The following is a 23,870-nucleotide window of genomic DNA, read 5'->3' as shown; positions in this document are numbered from 1 at the left end:
TAATGTTTTCTCTGTCCTTGCCAGCATGCATCTCGCTGGTCCCGATGACTCACCGCAGTTATTGTACGCTCAGAAACAAACTAAAGATTATTCCCTAACTTTTATTATTTTTCTTGCCAAATGGTATCTACTAATCTTGGCAGCAGCAAAACAGGATACATTCTCCAAAATTACACTTAAATTATTAAAATACGATTACCCATGTAATAAAAAAATGAAGAGACTTTTCCAATTATTTCTTTTGTTTATTCTTGAAATGAACTAACTGTGTAGAGATCGCATGTACCAATCAAAACACAGGTGACTTTGAGAACGAGAAAATAAATCTATGGATTGTCTTGTAATAAATACTGTATATTCTGAGTCCTTTAATATTTTACACATCTTCAATATAAAATGGACAGACATTTCCTTCATTTACAGATCATACTGTATTTGGAGCCAGCAAATCGGAAGACATTCAGTGTCAGCTGCCCTTAAGAGCTGGAAGTGCTTTTTCAGTGTGCCATAAATGTATGTGTATGACAAGGTAAGGGGGCAGTTTACTTTATAAGGTTTGTTCAGTTGAAAACTATTCATGGTCTATCCTCGGGATAGGTAAGCAATAGTAGATCCATGCGGGTCTGCCATGAAGGATCTCCAGACTGATTTACTTGTGCACTTTGCTTCCTACAGAAATCAGCTGACAACTCCATTCTTACTGCAGTGGTAACATTTGGTATTACAGGCAATGTTCCCATTGATGTGAATGGCTGCAATACCAACATTGGCCACTGCAGTGAGAACAGAGCTGTCTGCTTCCTGTAGAAATCAGCTCAGTGCATGAGCACACCAGCCCACAAACAGCTGATCAGAGAGTATCTTGGGCAGCAGACCACCACTACATCTAGTATTGATGGCCTATCCTGAGGATAGACCATAAATGGTTTACAACTGGATACCCACTTTATGGCCTCTTTCACATGGCAGTATTCTGGTCAGTATTTATACGCCAAGAATGGAACAAACACACACACACATATTATATCTATCTATCTATCTATCTATCTATCTATCTATATATATATATATATATATATATAATATGGAAATATATGCTCCTCTCCTGTGTTTTGGAACCACTCTAGAGTTTGGTCAATGTAAAATAGTGACTCAAATACTACTGTGTGAAAGATCTAAGGCTTTCTTCATACAATAGGGCAGATTTATGAAAATGGTCTGTGCTATGATTGGTTGTCCATAGCAACCAATCACGGCACAGCTTTCATTTTCCAAGAGAAAAATATGTAATGAAAATTGTGCTGTGATTGGTTGCAATGGGCATCATTGCATAGTAAATCTGCCCCTATAAGCCTCATTTATTGAAGCAGTCTAAAACGAGGAACTGTTACCCACAGCATCCAGAGCTTCGCTTTAATTTCTTAAATTGCTTAGATTAAAGTTAAAGCTGCACTGTGATTGGTAGCTGCAAGCAACAAAGTTTCATATTTTATACAGTGTTGATAAATCTGTCTCTATATTCCTTTTGTGGCATAATTGTGAGGCTTGTATAAAAAGTGGTTTTGGGGTGCTTTCTTTAAAAAATATAATATATATATATATATATATATATATATATATATATATATATATACATAAATGCAGTGGATATAAAAACATGTCTACACACCCCTGTTAAAATGCCATGTTTTTGTTATGTAAAAAAAACAGCAAAAATGAATCATTTCAGATCTCCACCTTCAACGTGCCCCGTTATCTGTACAATTCCAATGAAAAACAAACTGAAATCTTTTAAGGTGGAAAAAATAAAAAATTACAAAACTAAAATAATGTTGTTGCATATTTGTTATCACTCTCTTATATTGGGGGATGTGGTTGTGTTTAGTATTCGCCAATCATATTTAAACTCATAGTAGTTAAATAGTCAGCACTCCGCTGCCATTATGTGCAGTGATTCTGATTTCCCCCATATAAAGTTCAGCTCTTCTAGTTGGATTTACTGACATTTTCTTAGTTGCATTTTGCAGCAAAAGCCATAAAGATCTTACAGCATATCAAAGGGATCTGATTGTTGGAAGGTATCAGTCAGGAGAAGGGGGACAAAACATTTCCAAGGCATTACATATACCATAGAACACAGTGAAGATGGGCATCAAGAAGTGGATTAAATTCGGCACAACAGTGATAATACCAAGAACCGGACATCCCTCAAAAATTGATGAAAACCACGAAGAAAATTGGTCTGAAAGGCTGCTAAGGGGCCTACAGCAATATTAAGGGAACTGCAGTAATTCCTGGCAAGTACTGGTTGTGACAACCATCTCCCGTGTTCTTCATACGTCTGATTTATGAGGTGGGGGGGCAAGACAGAAGCCTTTTTTAACAAAGAAAAACATCCAAACCCGGCTATGTTTTGCCAAAACCTACATCAAGTCTGCCATAAGTGTGTGGGAGAACGTGTTCTGGTCTGATGAGACATAGGTGGAACTTTTTGGACATAATTCCAAAAGGTATGTTTGGTGCAAAGCCAACACTGAGCATCACCAGAAGACCACCATACCCGCAGTGAAGATGGTGGAGGCAGTATTATGCTTTGGGGCTGTTTTTCTGCTGCTGGAACTGGGGCTTTAGTGAAAGTGGAGGAAATTATGAACAGTTCCAAACATCACAGTCCATCCAGAATTGCAACACGTCCCTAGCGGCACTCCGCTGTCTGGTTATAAAAAACCAAAAAGTCTAATTCATCAGCCATAAAAAGATGTAACGCCTCACCTTGGGTTGGATCTGCACCCTCCGCAGTAAATCCAAATGTGTGAGAACAGAGGCAGCATCCACGGCAATATCTTTAATAAAAGGACACTTTATTCCACCGTGGTCCGTACATCGGTAAAAGTAGCAACGTTTTGATCCACTCAGGGATCTTTGTCACGCTTTGTCAAGATGCTTGACAAAGATCCCGGAGTGGATCGAAATGTTGCTGCTTTTACGTATGTACGGACCACGATGGAATAAAAAGTGTCCTTTTATTAAAGATATTGCCGTGGATGCTGCCTCTGTTCTCATACAGTTCCAAACATCAGTTCATTTTGGCACAAAACCTCCAGGCCTCTGCTAAGAAGATGAAGAGGAATTTCACTTTTCAGCATGAAAACCAAGCACCTCCAAATCAACAAAAGAATGGCTTCGCCAGAAGATGTTCAAAGTTTTGGAATGGCTCAGCCAGAGTCCACACCTGAATCCCTGTAGAGAAATCTATCGGAAAACATCTGAAAAAGAAAAACCATAGAACATCCTGCATTTGAAGAAACAAACAAAAAAAAAAATGTATGACATGAACCCCCTCCCTCCAAAAAAAAAAATTCAAGACAAGTGAGGAAAATGGCAACAAATTTGTTTCTTTCCCTTTTCTTTTTACAATTTTAATGTATATAGCAAATTTCTTATTCCCCACTAACCTATAGCCAACATCTGGTCACAGTTGGGGGGATTTTGGCACAAAAAAGATTACAAATGAAACGCTGATAAAAAATACTGCAAAAACAATGCGTTTTGATGTAAAACGCTATATGTGAACCACCCTCATGAATTCCCGGAAAAATGCGGTATATAAAATCACCCTTTGGATTCCTTCAACTTTTAGTGGTATTTTTCAAGGTGTTAAAACCGCCATGAATTTAATCTGTTCTTTCCAATAGTATTTTTAGTTACATTTTTTAATATACTTATGCATTTTTTTAGGCCTCCTGCACAGGGGCGGATTTGCATTGTGAAATCCGAAGTAGGATTCTGCCTCCAGATTCTGCAGCAAATCCAGTCCATAGCATGCTTTTGTGCGGGCTACACATTGGAGGCAATGGAAGCTGTCCATCCTGCGACCATTCTGTAATTAGTGTTGCAGTATATCCTGAGGAGCTGCTTCATTGCCATAATGACGGCACAGTGTCCGCTGCTCCGGCCAGCAAATTCGCAGCAGAGGCGAAGACGCTGGACAGGTAAGCTGGAGTCATCGGCCTGGCACCAGGACGAACTCCGCTGCGGGAATCCTACATGCGGGGTCCGACCTGCCCATATGCGCGGCCTTAGGCTTCTTTTCTTTGCTATAGGGAGGTCTATCGGAAAATACCTGAAAAAAGTGCCAACCATAGAGCATTCTGTTTGAACAATAGAACCATGGACCCAAAAAGTGCAAAAGTGTGAGAGAAAAAAATAAGACATTGCTACAAAAACAATTGTTTGGCACGTTTCTTATTACCTACAGTTAAAATCTGGTTGCAGTGTCTTTTTGCAAAAAAAAAAAAAAAGTGACGAACACACCGGTTAAAATTGCGGCATTCTGACACAAAGTGCTATGTGTGAAACCACTCCAGACAATTAAAAGGTGGAAAACCCCTTCAGACAGACTATGAAAGGTGCAGAAGAGACAATTGGAAGGATTCATGAGCTGGGACCACCATCAGTACTTTATATAAAGGATGTTTGGGAAAGCATTTTAACTCTTTATGGAGGTATTCTTCATGCAGCAGATGTTTGAAATCTCCATCCATTTTAATGGAGTACTACTACACTTTCTCTGCTGGTTTACTAAGCACTTTATGGTTATCCTTTTAGGTTGTCCCCATTATATACCAAAGGGTATCTGCCACCGCTTTAGTGCAGTGAGGAGGTAGGCTTGGCTGACATTTAGAACCTCAATTAAACTTTTGAAGCATTAATGGCTTACTGCTCTACCTAAAAAGTCGCTACTTTATACACTGTGGATCTCCGCCAATACCCCTAATACTCTGATGCCATAATTACCATTTCACACCTATCAATAGATGTCATCAGAGACACTTAGAAGTCAAATATTTGAATATGCATTTTCATAGATATGAAACATGTACTTCCCACCCAGACTTTCACCCTGACAATATGCCAGGAAATGATAATATAATGAACCTTTTGTATATTATTTTCAGTGCTCTGCACCATTGTTTAGTCTATGGAGTGTGTTACTATCGTTAGTAGTTTGCAAATAAAAGGGATGTCCGTCAACCTTCAAATGTATAGAAGATTGACGGAATCCGAGTTGCTGAAATGTATTCTCTATTGCTTTGGATTCCTGGACCGTCAAGGCACTTTGCCACCAAAACTTAGTCCTAGTTCAAATATTGCATCTGCCATCTTGTCTGATTTGGATCGGATACTGTATCCAAGCACCTCAAAAGGTTTTCCTTTTTTCCTGTTCCTTCGGCTTCCAGTACATGGCCCATGAGAAAGCAGCAATAAGCAGTAAGGAAATTAGCATTGCTGAGCACCAGGCTCCTAGAGTGCCAGAAAGTGATGGCATAAAACTATGATCCTGAAGCCATTTCTCCCTTTGATTCATATCCATGATCAGAGCTTCCATCTGAAAGTATGTTCCCATGATACCAAATACATGAAAGAGCTGATGACTGTGACCTGGGATTGAAGAACAAAGCTGTATCAGAGAGGGCTCCAAAGTTTAATTGCAAACATGTCCACGATTTTGTGATGTATTGTTATGCTAGGATTAGTGTACATCTCAGTAAACCAATGAGGGTCTTTAAAGGGGTTCTGACAGGAATAAGGTTTTTCTGCTTTAACAGCCATTGTTCCCTGGTCTGCCTAATGCACACAGGGAACCCATGATTAATGGCTGCTAAATAGAGATGAGCGAGCGTACTCAGCCACGCCCCTTTTTCGCCCGAGCACCGCGATTTTCGAGTACTTCCGTACTCGGGCGAAAAGATTCGGGGGGGCGCCGTGGGTGAGTGGGGGGTTGCAGCGGGGAGTGAGGGGGAGAGGGAGAGAGAGAGGGCTCCCCCCTGTTCCCCGCTGCTACGCCCCGCTCCGCCACGCCTCCCACCCACCCCCCCCCGGCGCCCCCCGAATCTTTTCACCCGAGTACTGAAGTACTCGAAAATCTCGGTGCTCCATCGAGTAATTACTCGAAACGAGTATACTCGCTCATCTCTACTGCTAAAGCATAAAAAACGAAAACTTACCTTTTTTTCTGTTGTTGTTCTCTGGAGGTCATCTCCCAGCAGGCTTCTTCTTCCTCCGACGGGCTGCCCCCCTCCGGGATTTTGCGCAGGCGCATAACAGAGGTGTCTTATGACAGGAGTCAGGATGGGCCACTGCTCCACTGCGCACACGCGAAAACCTTGCAGTTCAGCCAGGACGGACGGGCCGCCCACAGCAAGCACTGCTTATGACATATTAATTCTGTTTTCCTTGACAACACATTTACAGTTAAAATACGAAACCGACCATAGGGGGCAGAGCTTTTTCTTTATAGTCTCGTCTGTCAGGAAGGTCAATGGATGGGATATGTGTTACACATTGCTTTCTGTGGACCGATTCCACATATGCTACTTACGGCACACTGATGAGAGACCAAAATCCCAAAACAGCTGTAAAAGCTGACCTTTTCCCTCTGGAGAAGACTTTGACTTTGGCTTATATTCCCAGTCATTGTCACAAAGCTTTTTAAAAGGCCTGACATTAACTTGCAGGAATGCTACCTACCAATAGGTGGCAGTGTAGAGACATGGTTCCATCTTTCCATTTACATATTTCTTAGAGGAGCATGGTCTCCCACTGTCTGTCTGTACATGGTGACCTTTTCCTTCTGAAGACAACTCTGGCTTTTGCTTATATTCACAGTCATTATTACAAGGCTTTTTAAAAGGTCTGACATTGCAGGAATGCTGCCTTCTTATAGGTGGTGCTGTAGGGGCATAGTACCATCTTCACATTTGTGGATGTAGGGAAAGGAGAAAGCTGCTGCCAGACACCTTCTAGTAGCAGCTTATCTCCTGAGAATGAGAGAAAAATTTGCTAATTGGGGGAGAGTCATTGGTAGGAATTAAAGACACCCTCTATGGTCTGGAAAAAACAAAAGATGGCCACGCCGCTTCTTTGACTACCTAATGCATACTGTGTATTACTATGCATCGCTAAAGCGACCCTCGAGGCCTGGACAAAAAAAAGATGACTGCACTGCTTCTCTGACTACATGCTGATCTGACTGGCCAGAGCTGCTCATATGGGCAGCAATGGTTAATCAAAGCTGGTGCACCCATCTTTATTTGTCCAAGCCCAAAGAGTCGCTTTATTCTAAGACACTACACGTTGCTTTGATTGGCCAGTGCAGCCCACCATGAGGAGCTCTGACCAGTCAGAGCAGCATGTAGTGTCTTAGACTACCGATGCATAGTGATGTACAATGTGCATCTAGTATTCGGAAGAGTGGAGCGACCATCTTTTTTGTCCTGGAGTGAACAGTCACTTTAGCTCTCACTCTTGACACACAAATACACAGACAGTGGTCACAACTAAACTAGAGGTGTTCAGAGGTCTCTGGCAAAAAAAAACTACCAGGCAGAACCCAATAGAAGTTGGTGTTTATACTCAAGAGGGTTTAGATTTTCGAAGGACAAAAAAATAGCACCAAATGTGGCTACCTGGGGAGTATTTGACGCTGTAAGCGAATGGTATGATGTGAAATACAGCTGGTGAAAGGTTTCTGTCAACCTATTATTCAGATCAATACAGTATGACTACAGCATTAAGAGTCTGACATTGCCTGAACCTGCCTTTCTGGTTAACACATTTATCGAACATGTACAAGGCGTGAACATTGAACCATAACTATAGGTTTTTCCAACCTGACAAATCATTAAGGCATCTTGCAGTAAACATAAACCTGTTCCAAACCACAACAGTTGGCTCTGAGCCATTAATTGTTCCCTACTCCTACATCTTACACTTCAAAAGCACCGCATATTCCCCTGGTGGCAACATTTAGTACTATTTTTTTTTATTTGAGAACTCTAAAGCCCATTCCCCACTGATTATACACACCAACCTTTATTGGGTTCTGCCCATAATCAACTCACATAATGTTGCTCTTTCACAGAGAAAGAAAATCATATAACATGAGTCAAGTCATAAAACTGTGTATCTTAGGATAGTCCCGGGAGTGGCCACCAGTAGCATAGTAGGCCCGGACACACACTAGTGTGTAAATAACTTACCCACATAATCAAATCGTCCTGGGGCGAGTCTCTCTGGAAGGTGCGTCGCAAACAGGAAGCCCGTGAGGAAAGCAAAAATGGAATGCCAGATGTGCATGGTAAGTGTGGCATTGTGGGCGCAGTCATTGCCCGAGCAAAAGAATAACTGCAGGCAAACAGAGAGTCATGAATAACCAAGAGTAATGGTGGACAAACCAACTCTAGAAGCAAAGTTTTGTCAATGCATTGCTTTGTACTCAAAAGTATTTGCAGGGAATCGAAGACTATTCAGATCACATTTAGAGCCTATGCGGAGGTATACTTTGGTAGGATTCTGACAGAAGGCTGTGACATATCCCACTGCACAGGCATATATTGGGTTGTGTTGCCGGTAGGCTCTCATTGTAAAAAGGGAAAAAGTTGAAGAATAGAATTTCTTTGATACTTTAAACCTTTGCATGAAATAACTTAATTTTGAAGGCTATTCCATACATAGCAACACAGTATGTTAGTTTGAAAAAAGACACATGTTCATCTAGTTCAACCTATCCCCTCCCCCCCCCCCCCTCCCACTCCCAATGTTGATCCAGGGGAAGGCAAAAAAAACTTCCAATGAGGTAGAAACTAATTTCTACCATGTAGGAGAAAAATTCCCTCCCGACTTAAATCTGGCAATCAGAATAATCTCCAGATCACCGACCTATCAGAAGTAAATAGTAACTATGTACGAATTATTGTATCTTATTAAAAAATAAATAATTTAAAAAATTCATAACTAAAGTAGAAGATCATTTACTGACCCGACGGAGGCTAGATAGACACTCTTTCAGCCTCTGTCAGGTGAATGGAACTCTATGGATACAGTTTTGTCCAGCTTACCGTATTTATACAAACCATAGTATGATATTAAGGCTTTACGTACACGGAAGAGTGCAATAAAGTTCAAAGAAAATCAGAACTATATCGCATTTATTTTGTCTGCGATGTTTGTGCATTTGCGATGCGTTTCGGTGTAAAAAACGTCTGAATCACATCGTTGTACATGCTTCTTTCACCCACTTCCAATACTTAAAAGGGTAAAAAAAAAAACGTATCTCACTATCTTACAAATCGCATGTCAAGCAAGTGTGATGCAATTTTTTTCACATGGCTATAGGTAATTATGGGTGATTCTTACAGCGGAATTGCCCAGAAATAGGACATGCTGTGATTTTTTTTCCATCCCACACTATCGGTACGAGAGAAAAATTGCAGTTGTATATGAACTTATTGAAATCATTGGGTTCTTTTCCGTGTAAGTTCCGTCCAGGGTTTTTTCCAAGATAGACTCTTATCGCCTACCCATAGGTGAGAAGTCTGATTGGTGTGGGTCTCAGTGCCAAGACCCCCACCGATCCCAAGAATGGAGCTCCTGTGTCGCCATCTTCTTGTCACTGCGAGCTCGCAACACCACCCACAGCGATGTGGAGAGTGATGGTCACACATGTGCGGCACTGCTCCATTCATTTCAATATGGCTGACGAACGTAGCGGAGTATAAGCACTCTGCTATCTCTGTCAGCCTCATTGAAGATGACTGGAGCGGCACGGCACATGCGCAACTGCCGCTTCATTCAATGCAAGGGGTACAGTGAGCCCACAGTGCGGAGGAGCAAGGTCATGAGACTATAAGCAGGGGTGTACTAGTAGAGATCAAGAGCATTCAGTCAAAGCTGATCCGCCCATTATATGAAGTCAAGTGGGGTCATAAGTCCTGTGAATGAAATTGACATGTATTCACTTGTCTTGCATCAAACATGTATATTTACATCATAACATCCCCTCCCAATGTGTTCCCAAGCCTTTTGTCTCACCCGATAAAACAATGGAATGCTGTCAAACAGGTAAGGATACGCAAAGGCTGTTATCCGTAACACCTTGCTCAGCCGGGGACCATTCTGCTCTGGAAACCTGTAAAAATACAGAACTGTACAGGTAAACTGGTTATAGCTTTATGCAATACATAAAATATGTGCACCCTTACCATCTGGCAGTAGGCTGGGAAGTGCGTAACAGAATGAGGTTTTTATAGAATTTATAGGATTTACCCCAATTACTGGACATGTACCACAATGTGAGAGTTAACATCTTAAAGTATACCTGTCAACAAGATCTGAACTATATTGTTTGTCAAGATGACAGTCTGTTAGAGAACAATTGGTCTCCATTACCTTCAGACAATATTTGTCTGCCGTGTTGAACTATACAAATACATGCCGTATTTGTAGAAGGGTTAAATAAAATAAATCAGGTGATGCTTTGGGTATAAAAAATGGAGATGTGTCTTAGTAAATATTAGCTTAGCTTCAAGAAGAATCTATGTATCTCTACTTCAAGACCAAAAATAAAAGTTACAATGACAGGTACACTTTAATACTTGGCCATTACATGTTGCTAATTAAAATTCCAACACACAACTTACAGAATGTGGGACTTTCAAGGGGTGTTGGGTTCATCATTGGGTAAGAAACACAAACCTGAAAAGATTTGCCCCAGATTGCTAAGATGGCCATACACATTAGGTAGAATTACGTTGATGGTTGAACAAGTGTTCAACCATCAAACATCTGATGATCACAGATGCCACTACACACACACATTTTAGTCTATGTTGGTCGTTAGAATTGTTCAAACTGGCCATGTGTGTTTAATGATACCAACTAAAGGATGAATGGTCTTTCTGGGATCATTCTTTCAACGAAAGATCTTTCTTCCAGTAAAAATGTCAAGTGCAGCAGACTTCATTCCAGACAATGATGATATGTTATCGGTCAGCTAAAAAATTGTTCATTGTTGTATTTCACCTGACGTGATGGTTGGGGTTGAAATCATCCATTTTCATCAACTTTATGTCAGAGAAGTGGGTTGATGTCACAGTATCAGGGTCACCCTCATCAGGGCAAGGACTCCAATTTTTGGTAGGGTCTTCTCGTGTTAGTAGGTTGAATTTACGTTTGATTCAGACATATCACCTGCATCCAGCTCAGATGTAACAGTTTAGCCTAGTGTGTATGGCCACCTTTATTCTGAAACATCTACTTGATTACAGGTAGATTGTCAGGGTGTGGAGAGAACACTTCATGTCTAATATTTACCTTTCTATCTGGTGCTGGTTATAATGCAGAACAGGAATACCCAGCCTGTTGGTAATAGTTGAATAGGTAAGTCCTAAAGAATGGTGGAGACCTAGCATTGATTCAGGAATTGGACATGCTAAATGGACAGCAAATACCACACACCCAATCGAAGTTCCTCACTGATTTTTTCCCCCCAATTTGGCCTTTTGCTGAAGACCTCAATGATGTGAAACAAACCTGTATATTAGGATATATTACATTCCAAAGTCGTTAGCTGGTTGTACCTACAACTACCAGTTTGAGTCAAACTAGGTCCTCAGTTAAAAGCTAGATTGAAGTTATAATGCACCAAGGTAAGTTCATAGCATGCTAGGATATTGCAAAATATCCACACCTCAGAAAACACAATCTCTAATTAAGGGCCAATTCACACGGACAGGAATCTTGCGCAGGTTTTATGTGTTGCAAGACGCACAAAACTCGCATGAATATGAACTTTATTCTTTTGAATTGACTTATTTACATGTCCGATTTTTTTCCTCACAGCGATGCAGCAAGGATAAAAATCGCAGCATTTTCTATCACGGGTGTTCCCATGCAACGCCTCGCCCATTGTTTTTAATGGGACCTTTAAAGATAAAGACATTGCATAGCACTCGTATGCCGTGTGATGTGATGTTTCCTATTGAAATCAATGGGAAACACTTGCGATCCTATGGCGCGCGTGAAGTGATGCGAGGCGTTTTTGAATCAACGCATGTTGGCAAGCGCAATACTGGCCCACATTTCTTGGCCCAATATCATGCTTGCCCATGTGAATGTAGCCTAAGAGTTGTAAACTAATATTTCCTTTGGCAAAGATTTAGTTTGCTAGCTAGCCCCCTTTTGATGTACCCTGAACAAGGCAGGATGGTTGTTTCTGCCTCCTTTGGAACGTACAATCCTGTATCAGACTCACCAGCTATGCTCATGGATACAGTCTTAATCTATATGAAAACGAATAGTTATAGATAGGACAAGGATAGGCATTATTTATTCCATTAAGCCTGAGGAAGGACTGTGAGAGGTTTGGAAGCTCACTATAACATCATGTATTTTTGTTACTAATTAAAAGGTATCATATCTACAAGATTACTTGATTTCTTGGACTGAGGACAATCACATTATGCTGCAAGTGTAATGCAGAGTGTATAAATTTTATCTTGCATTGCATTTTGATTGCTGACTTCGATCTATTCCTTTGGAAATTGAATAAAACAGTCTTGGCCGGAAGTGACGTCAGACGCCAGGAGTAGCGATACGAGACGGAGGCACGAGCGAGCGGGGAGCTGAAGGGGACAGCGGAGCAGCTCAGCAGCCGAAGCAGGTGCGGGGGCAGCGGCAGCCGAAGCAGGCGCGGGGGCAGCGGCAGCCGAAGCAGGTGCGGGGGCAGGAGTGACCAGTGTGACCGGAGCGCAGCAGCCGGCGCCAAGAGGCCACCAGGAGTTCAGCGGAGCAGCTGAGACAGGAGGGCAGAGTGAGCGGCCGCCGGGACAGCGGGTGACGTCACCAGGAGGAGCGGAGGAGCTGAGTATCTACCTCTGTGTGTGTTTGTGAGCTGTGTGTCTTCTGTGTATCTGGTTAGTTGTGTCTTCTGTGTGTGTGTGTGTCTGGGGGTCTAAGTGTTTGTGAGGGGGGGGAAAAAAAAATAAAAAAAAATTTTTTGACTGTTTGCGCATAAGTGTCAGCGGGTAAGAGGTTGCGCGAGAGAGGAAGCGGGTGAGGGGTTGCGGCAGCGGGTGAGGGGTTGCGAAAGCAGGTCAGCGGTTGCGGCAGCGGGTCAGCGGTTGCGGCAGCGGGTCAGCGGTTGCGGCAGCGGGTCAGCGGTTGCGGCAGCGGGTGCGGCAGCGGGTGCGGCAGCGGGACAGCAGCGGGACAGCGGGTGCGGCAGCGGGACAGCGGGTGCGGCAGCGGGACAGCGGGTGCGGCAGCGGGACAGCGGGTGCGGCAGCGGGACAGCGGGTGCGGCAGCGGGTGCGGCAGCGGGACAGCGGGTGCGGCAGCGGTTGCGGCAGCGGGACAGCGGTTGCGGCAGCGGGACAGCGGTTGCGGCAGCGGGACAGCGGTTGCGGCAGCGGGACAGCGGTTGCGGCAGCGGTTGCGGCAGCGGGACAGCGGTTGCGGCAGCGTGTGAGCGGAGTGTGAGCAAGGCTATCTTCACTACTTCCACAAGTAAATTGTAGATCCCCATTAGGATGAGCTCCATGCCTGGCAATGTCATCCAGTGTGCTACTTGTGCAATGTATGCGGTCCTTGATCAGCCGATCGAGGGTGCATACTGTTGCGCAAGATGCATGCACGTTGCAAATTTAGAAGCCCAAATTCTGGATCTAAATGGGCAACTGGCAACACTGAGAGCCATTGACATCATGGAAAGGAGTTTGGTGCTCACTGAGCAGGCACTCGCTGGGGTAGAGGCGGGGGCGGATGGTAGTACGGAAGAGCAGGGGGAGCAGGCAGTCAGCTGGGTGACAGAAAGAAGGAGGGATAGAGGGAAGAGAACCAGGGAGGCTAGTCCTGAACTGGCACAACCCAACAAGTCTGCACGATTGGCAGATGAGGGGGATGCCATTACAGAGCCAGCACCGCTGCAGCACGACACGCCCTCTGAACGCCAGGGGGATGACTGCTCCAGTGAGACGGGGACGGGGAGCGCAGGGCAGGCTAGACAGGTTCTAGTGGTGGGGGACTCAATTATTAGGGGGACAGAGAGGGCAATCTGCCATAAAGACCGGGATCGTCGAACGGTGTGTTGTCTTCCTGGCGCTCGAGTTCGACACATCGCGGATCGGATTGACAGGTTACTGGGAGGGGCTGGTGAGGATCCAGCAGTCATGGTGCACGTTGGCACCAATGAACAAGTTAGAGGTCAATGGAGGGCCCTCAAAAATGATTTCAGGGACTTAGGGTCCAAGCTCAGGGCGCGGACCTCCAGGGTAGTTTTCTCGGAAATACTACCTGTACCTAAAGCCACACTAGAAAGGCAGCAGGACCTTAGGGAGGTAAACAAGTGGCTCCGGAGTTGGTGCAAGAAGGAGGGATTTGGGTTCCTGGAGAACTGGGCTGACTTTGCGGTCGGCTACAGGCTCTACCGTAGGGACGGGCTGCATCTAAATGGGGAGGGTGCAGCTGTGCTGGGGGAAAAGATGGCTAGAAGGCTGGAGGAGTGTTTAAACTAGGGACTGGGGGGGAGGGTAAAATGAGAAATAGTGGGGTAGCCAGTGTAATTAGTGATCTGGGTCCAAGCAAAGGGAATGGGGGACGAGCAGGGGGTGGGGTTAGTACAGTTAGAACTGACAGATCAGCCATAAGTACGAATAGCAACAAAACAAATTTAAAAAACAAAAAAAATGAAATAAATTGTATGATCACGAATGCACGAAGTCTGATCGGTAAAGTGGGCGAGCTTGAAGCGAGAATGACTGATGAAAACTATGATATGGTCGGAATTACTGAAACATGGCTTGATGATAAGTGCGATTGGGCGGTGAATTTGCAGGGGTACAATCTCTTCAGAAGAGACCGAAGGAACCAGAAAGGGGGAGGGGTATGTCTGTACGTCAAATCGAACTTGAAGCCGAGGCTACGGGAGGATATAGGGGTAGGAGACGAACAGGTGGAATCTCTGTGGGTAGAAATACAGGGAGGAAAAAACAACAAAATCCTGATAGGGGTCTTCTATCGACCACCAAAAGCAACAGCAGAAACTGAAGACTTACTACTAAGGCAGATAGAGGAGGTGTCAAAACGAAACGAAGTAATTATCATGGGGGACTTTAATTACCCAGATATAACATGGGAGAACGAAACCTGCAAATCTCACAGGGGTGATAAGTTCTTGAGAGTAATTAAAGACAATTACCTGAACCAACTTGTGCAGGAACCAACAAGAGGGAAAGCCATTCTGGACCTAGTGCTAACTAACAAACCGGAACGTATAAAGGGGGTGCAGGTTGAGGGGCACTTGGGGAACAGCGACCACAATATAATCAACTTCCAGCTGTCAATCAATAGGATGCCTTATCAAGGAGTGACAAAGAAACTAAACTTTAGTAAAGCAAAATTTGATGAGCTTAGAACTACTATCGGTAACATTAATTGGGACAACATCCTCAAAAATATCAGTACGGAGGAAAAATGGGAAAAGTTCAAAAGGATCCTAATCGCCTCATGTGAGCAGTTCATTCCCTTCAAAAATAAAAGTAACTCAGCTAAAAGGAAACCAATGTGGCTTGACAAGACGGTACGAGGGGCAATAAACGAAAAGAAGAAAGCGTTCAAACTACTAAAGCAACAAGGCAGCGAAGAAGCGCTAAAATCATACAGGGAAAAAAACAAAATATGCAAAGATACGATTAAAACTGCCAAGGAGGAAGCGGAAAGACGGATCGCAAAAGAGAGCAGAAACAACCCGAAGCTATTTTTCAACTACATAAACAGCAAAAGGATTTGCAGGGAGAGCGCTGGCCCTTTAAAAAACAATGCAGGAGAAATCATTGATGATGACGAAGGGAAAGCAAATCTAATAAACAGTTTCTTCTCAAGTGTGTTCACCAAAGAAAAGGAAATGCCACACGAGGTGCAGGGGAATAAAACGAACCCCTCACAAAATATCTCATACCTAACGCAGGAGGAGGTGCGGAAGCGTCTAAAGAAAACTAAAATTGATAAATCACCGGGCCCTGATGGATTACACCCAAGGATACTAAAGGAACTAAGTGACGAGATAGCTAGGCCGCTATACCTTATATTTCTAGACACTATCAAGACCGGAGTAGTACCATTGGACTGGCGCATTGCCAACGTGGTTCCAATTTACAAAAAAGGGAGCAAAAGTGAGCCTGGTAACTACAGGCCAGTAAGTCTCACTTCAGTAACGGGAAAAATTTTCGAGGGGATTCTGAGAGACGCCATCGATGAGTACCTCAAGGAGATTACGGGAATAACTCCTCACCAGCATGGATTCATGAAGGGTCGCTCATGTCAGACAAATCTGATCAGTTTCTACGATGAAGTAAGCTCTAAGCTGGACCAGGGAGAATCTATTGATCTTGTATATCTGGACTTCTCTAAAGCCTTTGACACCGTGCCACATAATAGGCTAATATACAAAATGAGGCAGCTCGGACTGGGCGAAAACGTGTGTAAGTGGGTAAAAAATTGGCTCAACGATAGAAAGCAGAGGGTGGTAATAAATGGTTCGTACTCTGATTGGACCACAGTCGCTAGCGGGGTGCCACAGGGTTCAGTATTAGGCCCCACTCTGTTCAACATATTTATTAATGACCTGATAGAGGGGCTGCACAGCAAAATATCAATATTTGCAGATGACACAAAATTATACAATGTAATTAATGCAACGGAGGACAATGTGCGGCTACAAACGGACCTGGATAAGCTGGGGGCTTGGGCAGAAAAATGGCAAATGAAGTTCAATGTTGAAAAATGTAAGACTATGCACATGGGCAAGAGGAACGGATGTCACAAATATTCACTTAATGGGGTACCACTAGGGAAAAGTGATATGGAAAAGGATCTGGGGGTATTAGTGGATAATAGACTAAACTGGAGTAACCAATGCCAGTCAGCCGCTGCAAAGGCAAATAAAGTCTTGGGGTGCATCAAAAGAGGAATAGGGGCGAAGGACGAGAACATCATCCTCCCACTATATAAGGCACTTGTCAGACCTCACATGGAATACTGCGTACAATTCTGGACACCGGTGCTCAGGAAAGATGTCACAGTGCTTGAGGGGGTTCAAAGAAGAGCGACTAAACTAATACATGGAATGACGGGACTGGAATACCCAGAGAGGCTATCAAAATTGGGACTATTTACTCTAGAAAAAAGAAGGTTAAGAGGCGACCAAATAACCATGTATAAGTACATGAGGGGACAACACATGGATCTCTCCCGCGATCTGTTTACACCCAGGACCACGACGGTAACAAGAGGACATCCGCTACGATTAGAGGAAAGTAGGTTTCATCACCAACACAGAAAGGGGTTTTTTACTGTAAGAGCAGTTAGACTGTGGAACTCTCTACCGGAGGAAGTGGTGATGGCAAAATCCATAGAGGAGTTTAAAAGGGGACTTGATGTCTTTCTGGAGAAGAAGGATATTACAGGATATAAATATTAGGTTAAGTGTCAATCCTGGTATATAGGCAGGTAGGAACTATTAGGGGTTGATCCAGGGAACAGTCTGATTGCCATTAGGGAGTCGGGAAGGAATTTTTTCCCCAAAAGGGCTAATTGACTTCTGGCCTTGGGGTTTTTTGCCTTCCTCTGGATCAACACAGTAGGATAGACAGGCTGGACTAGATGGACAATGTCTTCATTCGGCCTTACATACTATGTTACTATGTTACTATGAATAGACATTCAGTCTTTGGAGATGTGATGTCTTACAATATCTTACATTTTGCTGCCAACTTACTTTTTTTTTTTTTTTAAAGGAGAACCCTTTTGTGTCTTAGTAAATTTGTAGTTCGGATTACCATAAAACCTGATTCATCATAGAAAAGGGTTGCCATTGACAGCATACAGGAGACAAGTTACAACTAGAGATGAGCGAGCGTACTCGCTAAGGCAAACTACTCGGGAGAGTAGTGCCTTATGCGAGTACCTGCCCGCTTGTCTCAAAAGATTCGGGTGCCGGCAGGGGAGAGCGGTGAGTTGCGGGAGTGAGCAGGGGGGAGAGGGGGGGGGGGGGGAGAGAGAGAGCTCCCCCCCATTCCTCCTCGATCTCCCACACCGTTCCCCGCCGGCACCCGAATCTTTTGAGACGAGCCGGCAGGTACTCGCATAAGGCACTACTCGCTCGAGTAGTTTGCCTTAGCGAGTACGCTCAATCATCTCTAGTTACAACTAACAACCATCAGAGTATAAATCCCTTGCTGCACCTCCTGTTGGGCAGGGAAGGGGCAATGGACAAACCTCCATGAAATCCCCACACTCTCCACACTTGATGGATGCACTGCATGGCCAGCACTGTAATATGTGCTGCATAAAGCAGAAGTGGCTAAAATTAACACTGTAGAATTGGTATCAAACATGGAAGTAAATACTTGGAAATATATAATCTGCTTGACAGTATAACACATTTTGGTGCATGAAGTTTACTTGACTTTCCTAACTTTCTATTTTTTTTTTACCCTTCTTATAGCAGTCCTGAGTGGACTTTCTGCCCTTCTAAAGGTTCAGCATATCCACTTTATCCCCGTTGTGTTCACTGTAACGTACCTAGAGTAGCAGGACAATGCAGTGCTGATGACTGTGTTGCAAACAGCCCATGAAACAAACCACACATGGAAGGTGCTGTTCACCCATCGATCTGGGAAGACATATGCAGAGTAGGCAATAGCTGACCCTGAAATTAGAAACCAAAACTTAGAACCGAACGGAGAGCCCTGGAGCTATAAGCTAACACACCTCCCATCCAACCAATTAAAACCATATAATTTGCCTGATAAAAAGTCACATAAACATGAAACTTATAGCAGAATTGCCTCATAAAAAATATTTTTCTTTGAGTTCCAAAGAGTACAAACTTCTGGAGAAATTGAACATGAACTCTCAGTAGTAGCTATGGTCAACAAAGTATAGTCTCAGACAATTTTGATAAATGGGGCCCTAATATACTAAATAATTACAATCTGGCAACCGTTAAATAGAGCAGGATTTATCTGAAGAGAAACTTCACTAACGTGTTCATACATATTAAAAAAAACAAACTGGTTTCGAGCTGCTAATTTTGACAGGATTGCCAAATCAAATATGTATTGGATTGTGTTAGATTTCAACATGCTTGATCTTTTGTTCCTACAGGAGATAAGCAGTGGCCAGAGTAATCTGAAAAAGATTTATCTCTAGAGATGAGCGAGTATACACGCTAAGGCATATTACTCGAGTGAGTAGTGCCTTAGCAGAGTATCTCCCCGCTCGTCTCTAAAGATTTGGGGGCCGGCGGGGGGCGGGGAGCGGCGGGGGAGAGCGGGGAGGAACCGAGGGGAGATCTCGCTCTCCTCTCTCGCCCCCGAATCTTTAGAGACGAGCGGGGAGATACTCGGCTAAGGCACTACTCGCTCGAGTAATGTGCCTTAGCGAGTATACTCGCTCATCTCTATTTATCTCCCTTTCTCCATTGAAATAAAAATTCGTTGTCAGCTGACCTGTAAGGGATTAAATACCCATACATATATAATATATATTCAACGAGAGTGAAGCTGGTACCCACACTTCCTTCCCTGTCCGCTGATGACAACGTATGGCCCGCTGCACTAGACAGTGGTCTGGACAATCAGCTAATGAATAGGGGCTCAAAGTGGCAGACCCCCATCCATCAACTACTGATGATCTATCTAGAGGATAGGTCATCAGTCGAAACGAGCCTAGACAACCCATTAATTATCTAGTTATGTGGTACTATCTATACCATGCACTTATGTTACAAAAGAAGCATTATGAAAGTTGTGTAAAAGTGCCCATACATTTTCAATAGGTGCCAGCCAAATGCTCCTTTGACCGACTGCTACAGTATTTCTCCTGGCCCCCCTATACACATGAATGCTCAGTTTGACCAAGGGTTCATTTGTTTTCTATGGGCAGAGGGAGGTAAGCTGCTGCCAGACATCTCTAGTGGTGGCTTATCTCCAGGGGAAAACTAAAAGGATTGAGCATTAAAATTCAACATGTCTGATCCTTCTTTCCACCATCATCATCTTTTTGGGGATGAAGTCCAGTAGGTCTCCATACACAGATTACAGTTGGCTGCTCCTGTGAAATCCACAAAACTGGATAACTTTTCCCTAATGTGTATGGGGGCCTTAAACCTTATGAAGCTGTAGTTTAGAATATATAACACAATAAAACAATATGACTGCCTAAACAGCATCACTAAACTGACCATTACGACAGAAAAGCATCAATTGAATAAAATGTAATAATGGGCGTCTATCAGGCAAAGGTGTATCATGCCTTGCTCCTACATTAATGGTTAATGGACTTCATTAATACCCTGAAAGAAGCAAGCAAAAGAAAAAACAAAAGAAACATCTCTTAATACATACTAACTTCTATTATAGCCTGAGCTGGTTGCTAGAATAACAAGAGTTAGAACAATAATGTCCTTAGAACAGTTTGGATGACTCTCTTGGCAACGTCTACATTCACGCCCAAAACCTTCCAATAGTATTCGTGGGAAAGGTGGTGGTAGCTGAAGTGCATATTGTAACCTCTCCTTGTAAATAATGTGAAGTATGTAAGCTATGTCCCTACCCAGGCTGTATAAACTCAATGCTCCATAATCCAGGAAAAAGCAAATATGCCGTGCTTGGGTGGACATGACACTGAATGTATGAGCACAGGTGGACATCAGTGGGTAGATGCAGCAGGACATGAGGTAGACAAGCAGTGGCCACAAAAATGGATCATGTAAGGAACCGGGAGAGGATAGAAGTGCCAGGATTCGCCATAGGAAGTACCTGCAGAGATACAGAACATCCCGTAACCCAGCGATCAGCAATAGCTTTAGGTAATCATGTTAAATTAGGGAGGTGGGGGATTAGACACGACAATATTTTGTGGGGCTCCAATACAGATTTTCTAAATTATACCTCTGCACGTTGCCGTAATCTGTATCAGTAATCTTATGATATACAGGTTATAAAAGAGAACAGAGGGCTCCATCACCATTTTGTGGTGAGGCTAAGTATTTCCATTTGTGTTACTGATCTGAAATAATTTGCAGTAAGTGCATTAAACCTTAAAGGCCACAAGTAATCCTTAGGGGCCTTCATTTTGGCTTTTCAGTTGACCCCCCAAAAACCACCTTATATTGTAGGATTGATTTAAGAAAGTAAGGCATATTAAAATATCATGTACTTAGTCCTCCAGAGAAAACAAAAAGCATTTGCAGACTTTTGTATATTCTGCAATAATCTTGAAGGCAGAAATGTTATTGAATTCTAGATCAATGAGGACATAAATTAAACTCTTTCCAGCATCAATCACTGAAGAAACTTACAAAGAGAAAAGCAGAATGGTCAGCTGAGAAAATGATCTCCGGCGTTTCATTGGGGAGATATAAAATATCCAGGAAAGAGAAGAATTTAGCACAGAAGAAAAGGTGAAGGATCTGAAACAGAATAAAGCAGGATAGTTGGTGGTAGACAAATAGGTACACTAGGTGGAAAAAGTTACAGTATCGAAAGGACAGATCATCATTCTGTAACTCTGCAGCAATGTACAATCCTACCAGGTAGGTATAAGATGTGTCCATATATTTAGAGTCTCATTGGTCATTTGGAAGAGGCTTAGGACACAGGCAGTGGCGGAACTTGACGGGGACCGATATCCACAGATAATACTGTCTTCATGAAATACCTGAGGTAGAAACACAAAGTAGGCTTTGCAATGGCATAAAAGGGATACACCTCATGTGCTAGTTGCTAGCTTCATCAGAACTCCTCACCTTGGGCACCTGGTGAACATTTAGTATTCTGGGTAACTTCCAAGTCAGCATGGCAGCAGCTCTGGATTGATCCTCCTCTTGTCTTGGTCTTCAGCCGTTCCTCGCAATGAATTCTTCTAGAGTCCTGGTAACACCATTAAGACATATACAGTCCCTGGAATAAAGATAGATGCAACAATAGCTCCATGTGTGTATCATAGCAGAAGGAGGCCACTTCGAATACACTTTCATTACTTCAGTCATAGCACCGGCCCCACAGGACTTTCTGCTGTCTAAGATTTCTGCTTCTCACATGCTACTCTTCAACTTTGCAATTGGGTTTTACAGGGATCACTACACAAAATTGAAATCCATGCTCCGGGGCCCCCAGGGGCCCATGTGCCATACCATCATGTAGCACATGCATGCCTTCCTATTCAAGTATGCTATTATTTCAATACAAACCACCAGTGTTGAGTTATAGCACTGGATCAGGCTTCTTGACTATACGCTGTATACCATTAAGTAGTTTACAGTCTTGGCTTCTACTCCCTATACCACAGCTGACACTATGTGTTTTATCTTACCTGCATTGGGGGTTCAGCTTTCCTGCTTTGTTTCTGGATGGAACTGAACAGCGGCTAAGAGACCCCATTGACTATAATGGGGTTCGTTTACATTCCGCTCAGCTGTCCGGCTTTTAGCCAGAAGAAAAAGCACTGCATGCAGCGCTTCTTTTCCGGTATTTTGCACCAGATCTCCAATGGAAGTTCTAACGCAGATGCGAGACCACCTCAAAGATTTATGACCCCATAACCGAAAAAACTGACCAGTATCAGAAATAGTCTAGAGAGAACTGCAGGAAGCAAACACTAGAGGTTCGGCATCTTCACCCGACTTTAAGGTTAAGTGTGCAGACAGTGCTTGTGTGAAGTACGGCCCTGAGACATCTTGATATTGTGCACATAGAAATGAATTGTAGTTTATGCCTTTGCAATTAGATGCTGCAGAACACAAATGCTCAGATTTCCCAAGCTCCACTTTCTACACAAGTAATTTACAAAATCTAGAATATACATTCTGCATAGATTCAGGATCCGTTAACAAGAAACTAAAAGTTTTTCTTTTTTCAAAGCAGGGTTTAATAAATAAATGGAGGCACATTTACAGCGTCTTACCTTGCATACCACCCTAATGCTTCTCTAATCCCTCTTTGCACTCTGTGCCAGGCTGCGGACTTTATGAATGGAGAGCGCTCAGCACTCCTGAAGGTTTTATTGCTACAGTAAAGGTGTTCCTTCATCCCTGTCACATTAATGTGTGTCTAAGAGCCATTGTTTGTAATTCAATGTCATGTCCTTAGAGGATGTAAATCAGGAGGAACATTTTATGGGTTAATAAGTAACCGAGAGAGGATTGGCTAGTTAACGTGTAATCTGGGAAGCAGATCCTAGACTAGACCCATATGTAGCAGCACATGCCTGATGTATCCTATGCATAAGTACACAGTGTATCACTTATGAAGTCCCCAAAAGTTAAGACTATACCAAATAAAATGTAACAAGTTAGTACCATGAGGACAGGACTTAGCCATGTGCATTATATTCTGTCCTATGAAAACAGCAAGTGACAATTTACAGCCAAAGCAGTTCTGCAAAGTCTTCACCTGCCATGAAGAAACTGCATATAGCATGCATGGACGGCAGAGTTTATAGCATTAGATTAAGCACACACTCACCTGCGGTGCACAAGGGGGACATTGTGTTTCGATCTGCTCCCAAATCTGTAATTTATTACATTTACTAACTCCCTTTGTCAGGCGTGCTGTCAGTGTCTTTATCGTTTCCCTCCTCTTTTGGCATTCTCACTCCTCTAAAGTTTTGGATAGGTGTTTGTTGCCCCAAACATCTAAAGACTTGTTTGACTGGTTTGTAGGGAGACAGCTAGGAAAGCTGACTCAGTGGCCCATGGTGACAAGACCGTGTGACGCTGAGACACGCGGCGCACATAACTTTACATAATTAAATAAAGGCAATACTGTACAGAACGTTTTCTAAATAGACTTATCATAAATAGATCAGGGATTAAACAAATTGCGTGGACTAAAAGGAGAAAGTCACTGCCTGAAGAAATGGACTGGAATGGATGGCTCTGTGCCCTGGTGTATTAGGAAGAGGTTAGAGCACTATGGGGAACTTTCATGGAACTTTTTATGGCAGTTTCTTGAGTAAAAAAGTAGCAA

The 23,870-nt window shown here is 43.2% G+C and overlaps 1 protein-coding gene across 3 annotated transcripts; it reads right to left on the bottom strand.

Moving 5' to 3' along the window:
- Positions 1-4,229: 4,229 nt before the first annotated feature.
- Positions 4,230-23,555, bottom strand: PAQR5 (progestin and adipoQ receptor family member 5). Of its 3 annotated transcripts, XM_066592955.1 has the most exons (9): positions 23,367-23,555; positions 21,650-21,803; positions 21,434-21,561; positions 20,455-20,660; positions 18,421-18,547; positions 11,155-11,199; positions 9,874-9,970; positions 8,043-8,187; positions 4,230-5,442 (listed from the first exon to the last, which is right to left on the bottom strand). In XM_066592955.1, exons 2-9 carry the CDS (start codon positions 21,698-21,700, stop codon positions 5,201-5,203), a joined length of 1,041 nt encoding a protein of 346 aa, XP_066449052.1. In that variant the 5' UTR covers positions 21,701-21,803; positions 23,367-23,555; the 3' UTR covers positions 4,230-5,200. The 3 variants fall into 3 exon arrangements, with proteins under 3 accessions (XP_066449052.1, XP_066449053.1, XP_066449054.1); XM_066592956.1 differs by lacking the exon at positions 11,155-11,199 and having other exon boundaries at positions 23,367-23,554; XM_066592957.1 differs by lacking the exons at positions 21,434-21,561; positions 21,650-21,803; positions 23,367-23,555 and adding an exon at positions 21,203-21,383.
- Positions 23,556-23,870: the final 315 nt, after the last annotated feature.

The sequence above is a fragment of the Eleutherodactylus coqui genome, chromosome 2 (genome assembly GCF_035609145.1).
Source record: "Eleutherodactylus coqui strain aEleCoq1 chromosome 2, aEleCoq1.hap1, whole genome shotgun sequence".
NCBI classification, from domain to species: Eukaryota; Metazoa; Chordata; class Amphibia; order Anura; family Eleutherodactylidae; genus Eleutherodactylus; species Eleutherodactylus coqui.
The sequence above is the reverse complement of the archived record's forward strand: the minus strand, read 5'-3'. Positions and strand labels throughout refer to the sequence as shown.

Coding starts and splice junctions, on each gene's coding strand:
- PAQR5 (XM_066592955.1), bottom strand. CDS start 21,700: ATGCTGACTTGGAAGTTACCCAGAATACTAAATGTTCACCAGGTGCCC. Junction 20,661..21,433: donor ACACATCTTATACCTACCTG/GTAGGATTGTAC, acceptor GTATCTCTGCAG/GTACTTCCTATGGCGAATCC. Junction 11,200..18,420: donor GCATTGTCCTGCTACTCTAG/GTACGTTACAGT, acceptor TATTACCAACAG/GCTGGGTATTCCTGTTCTGC.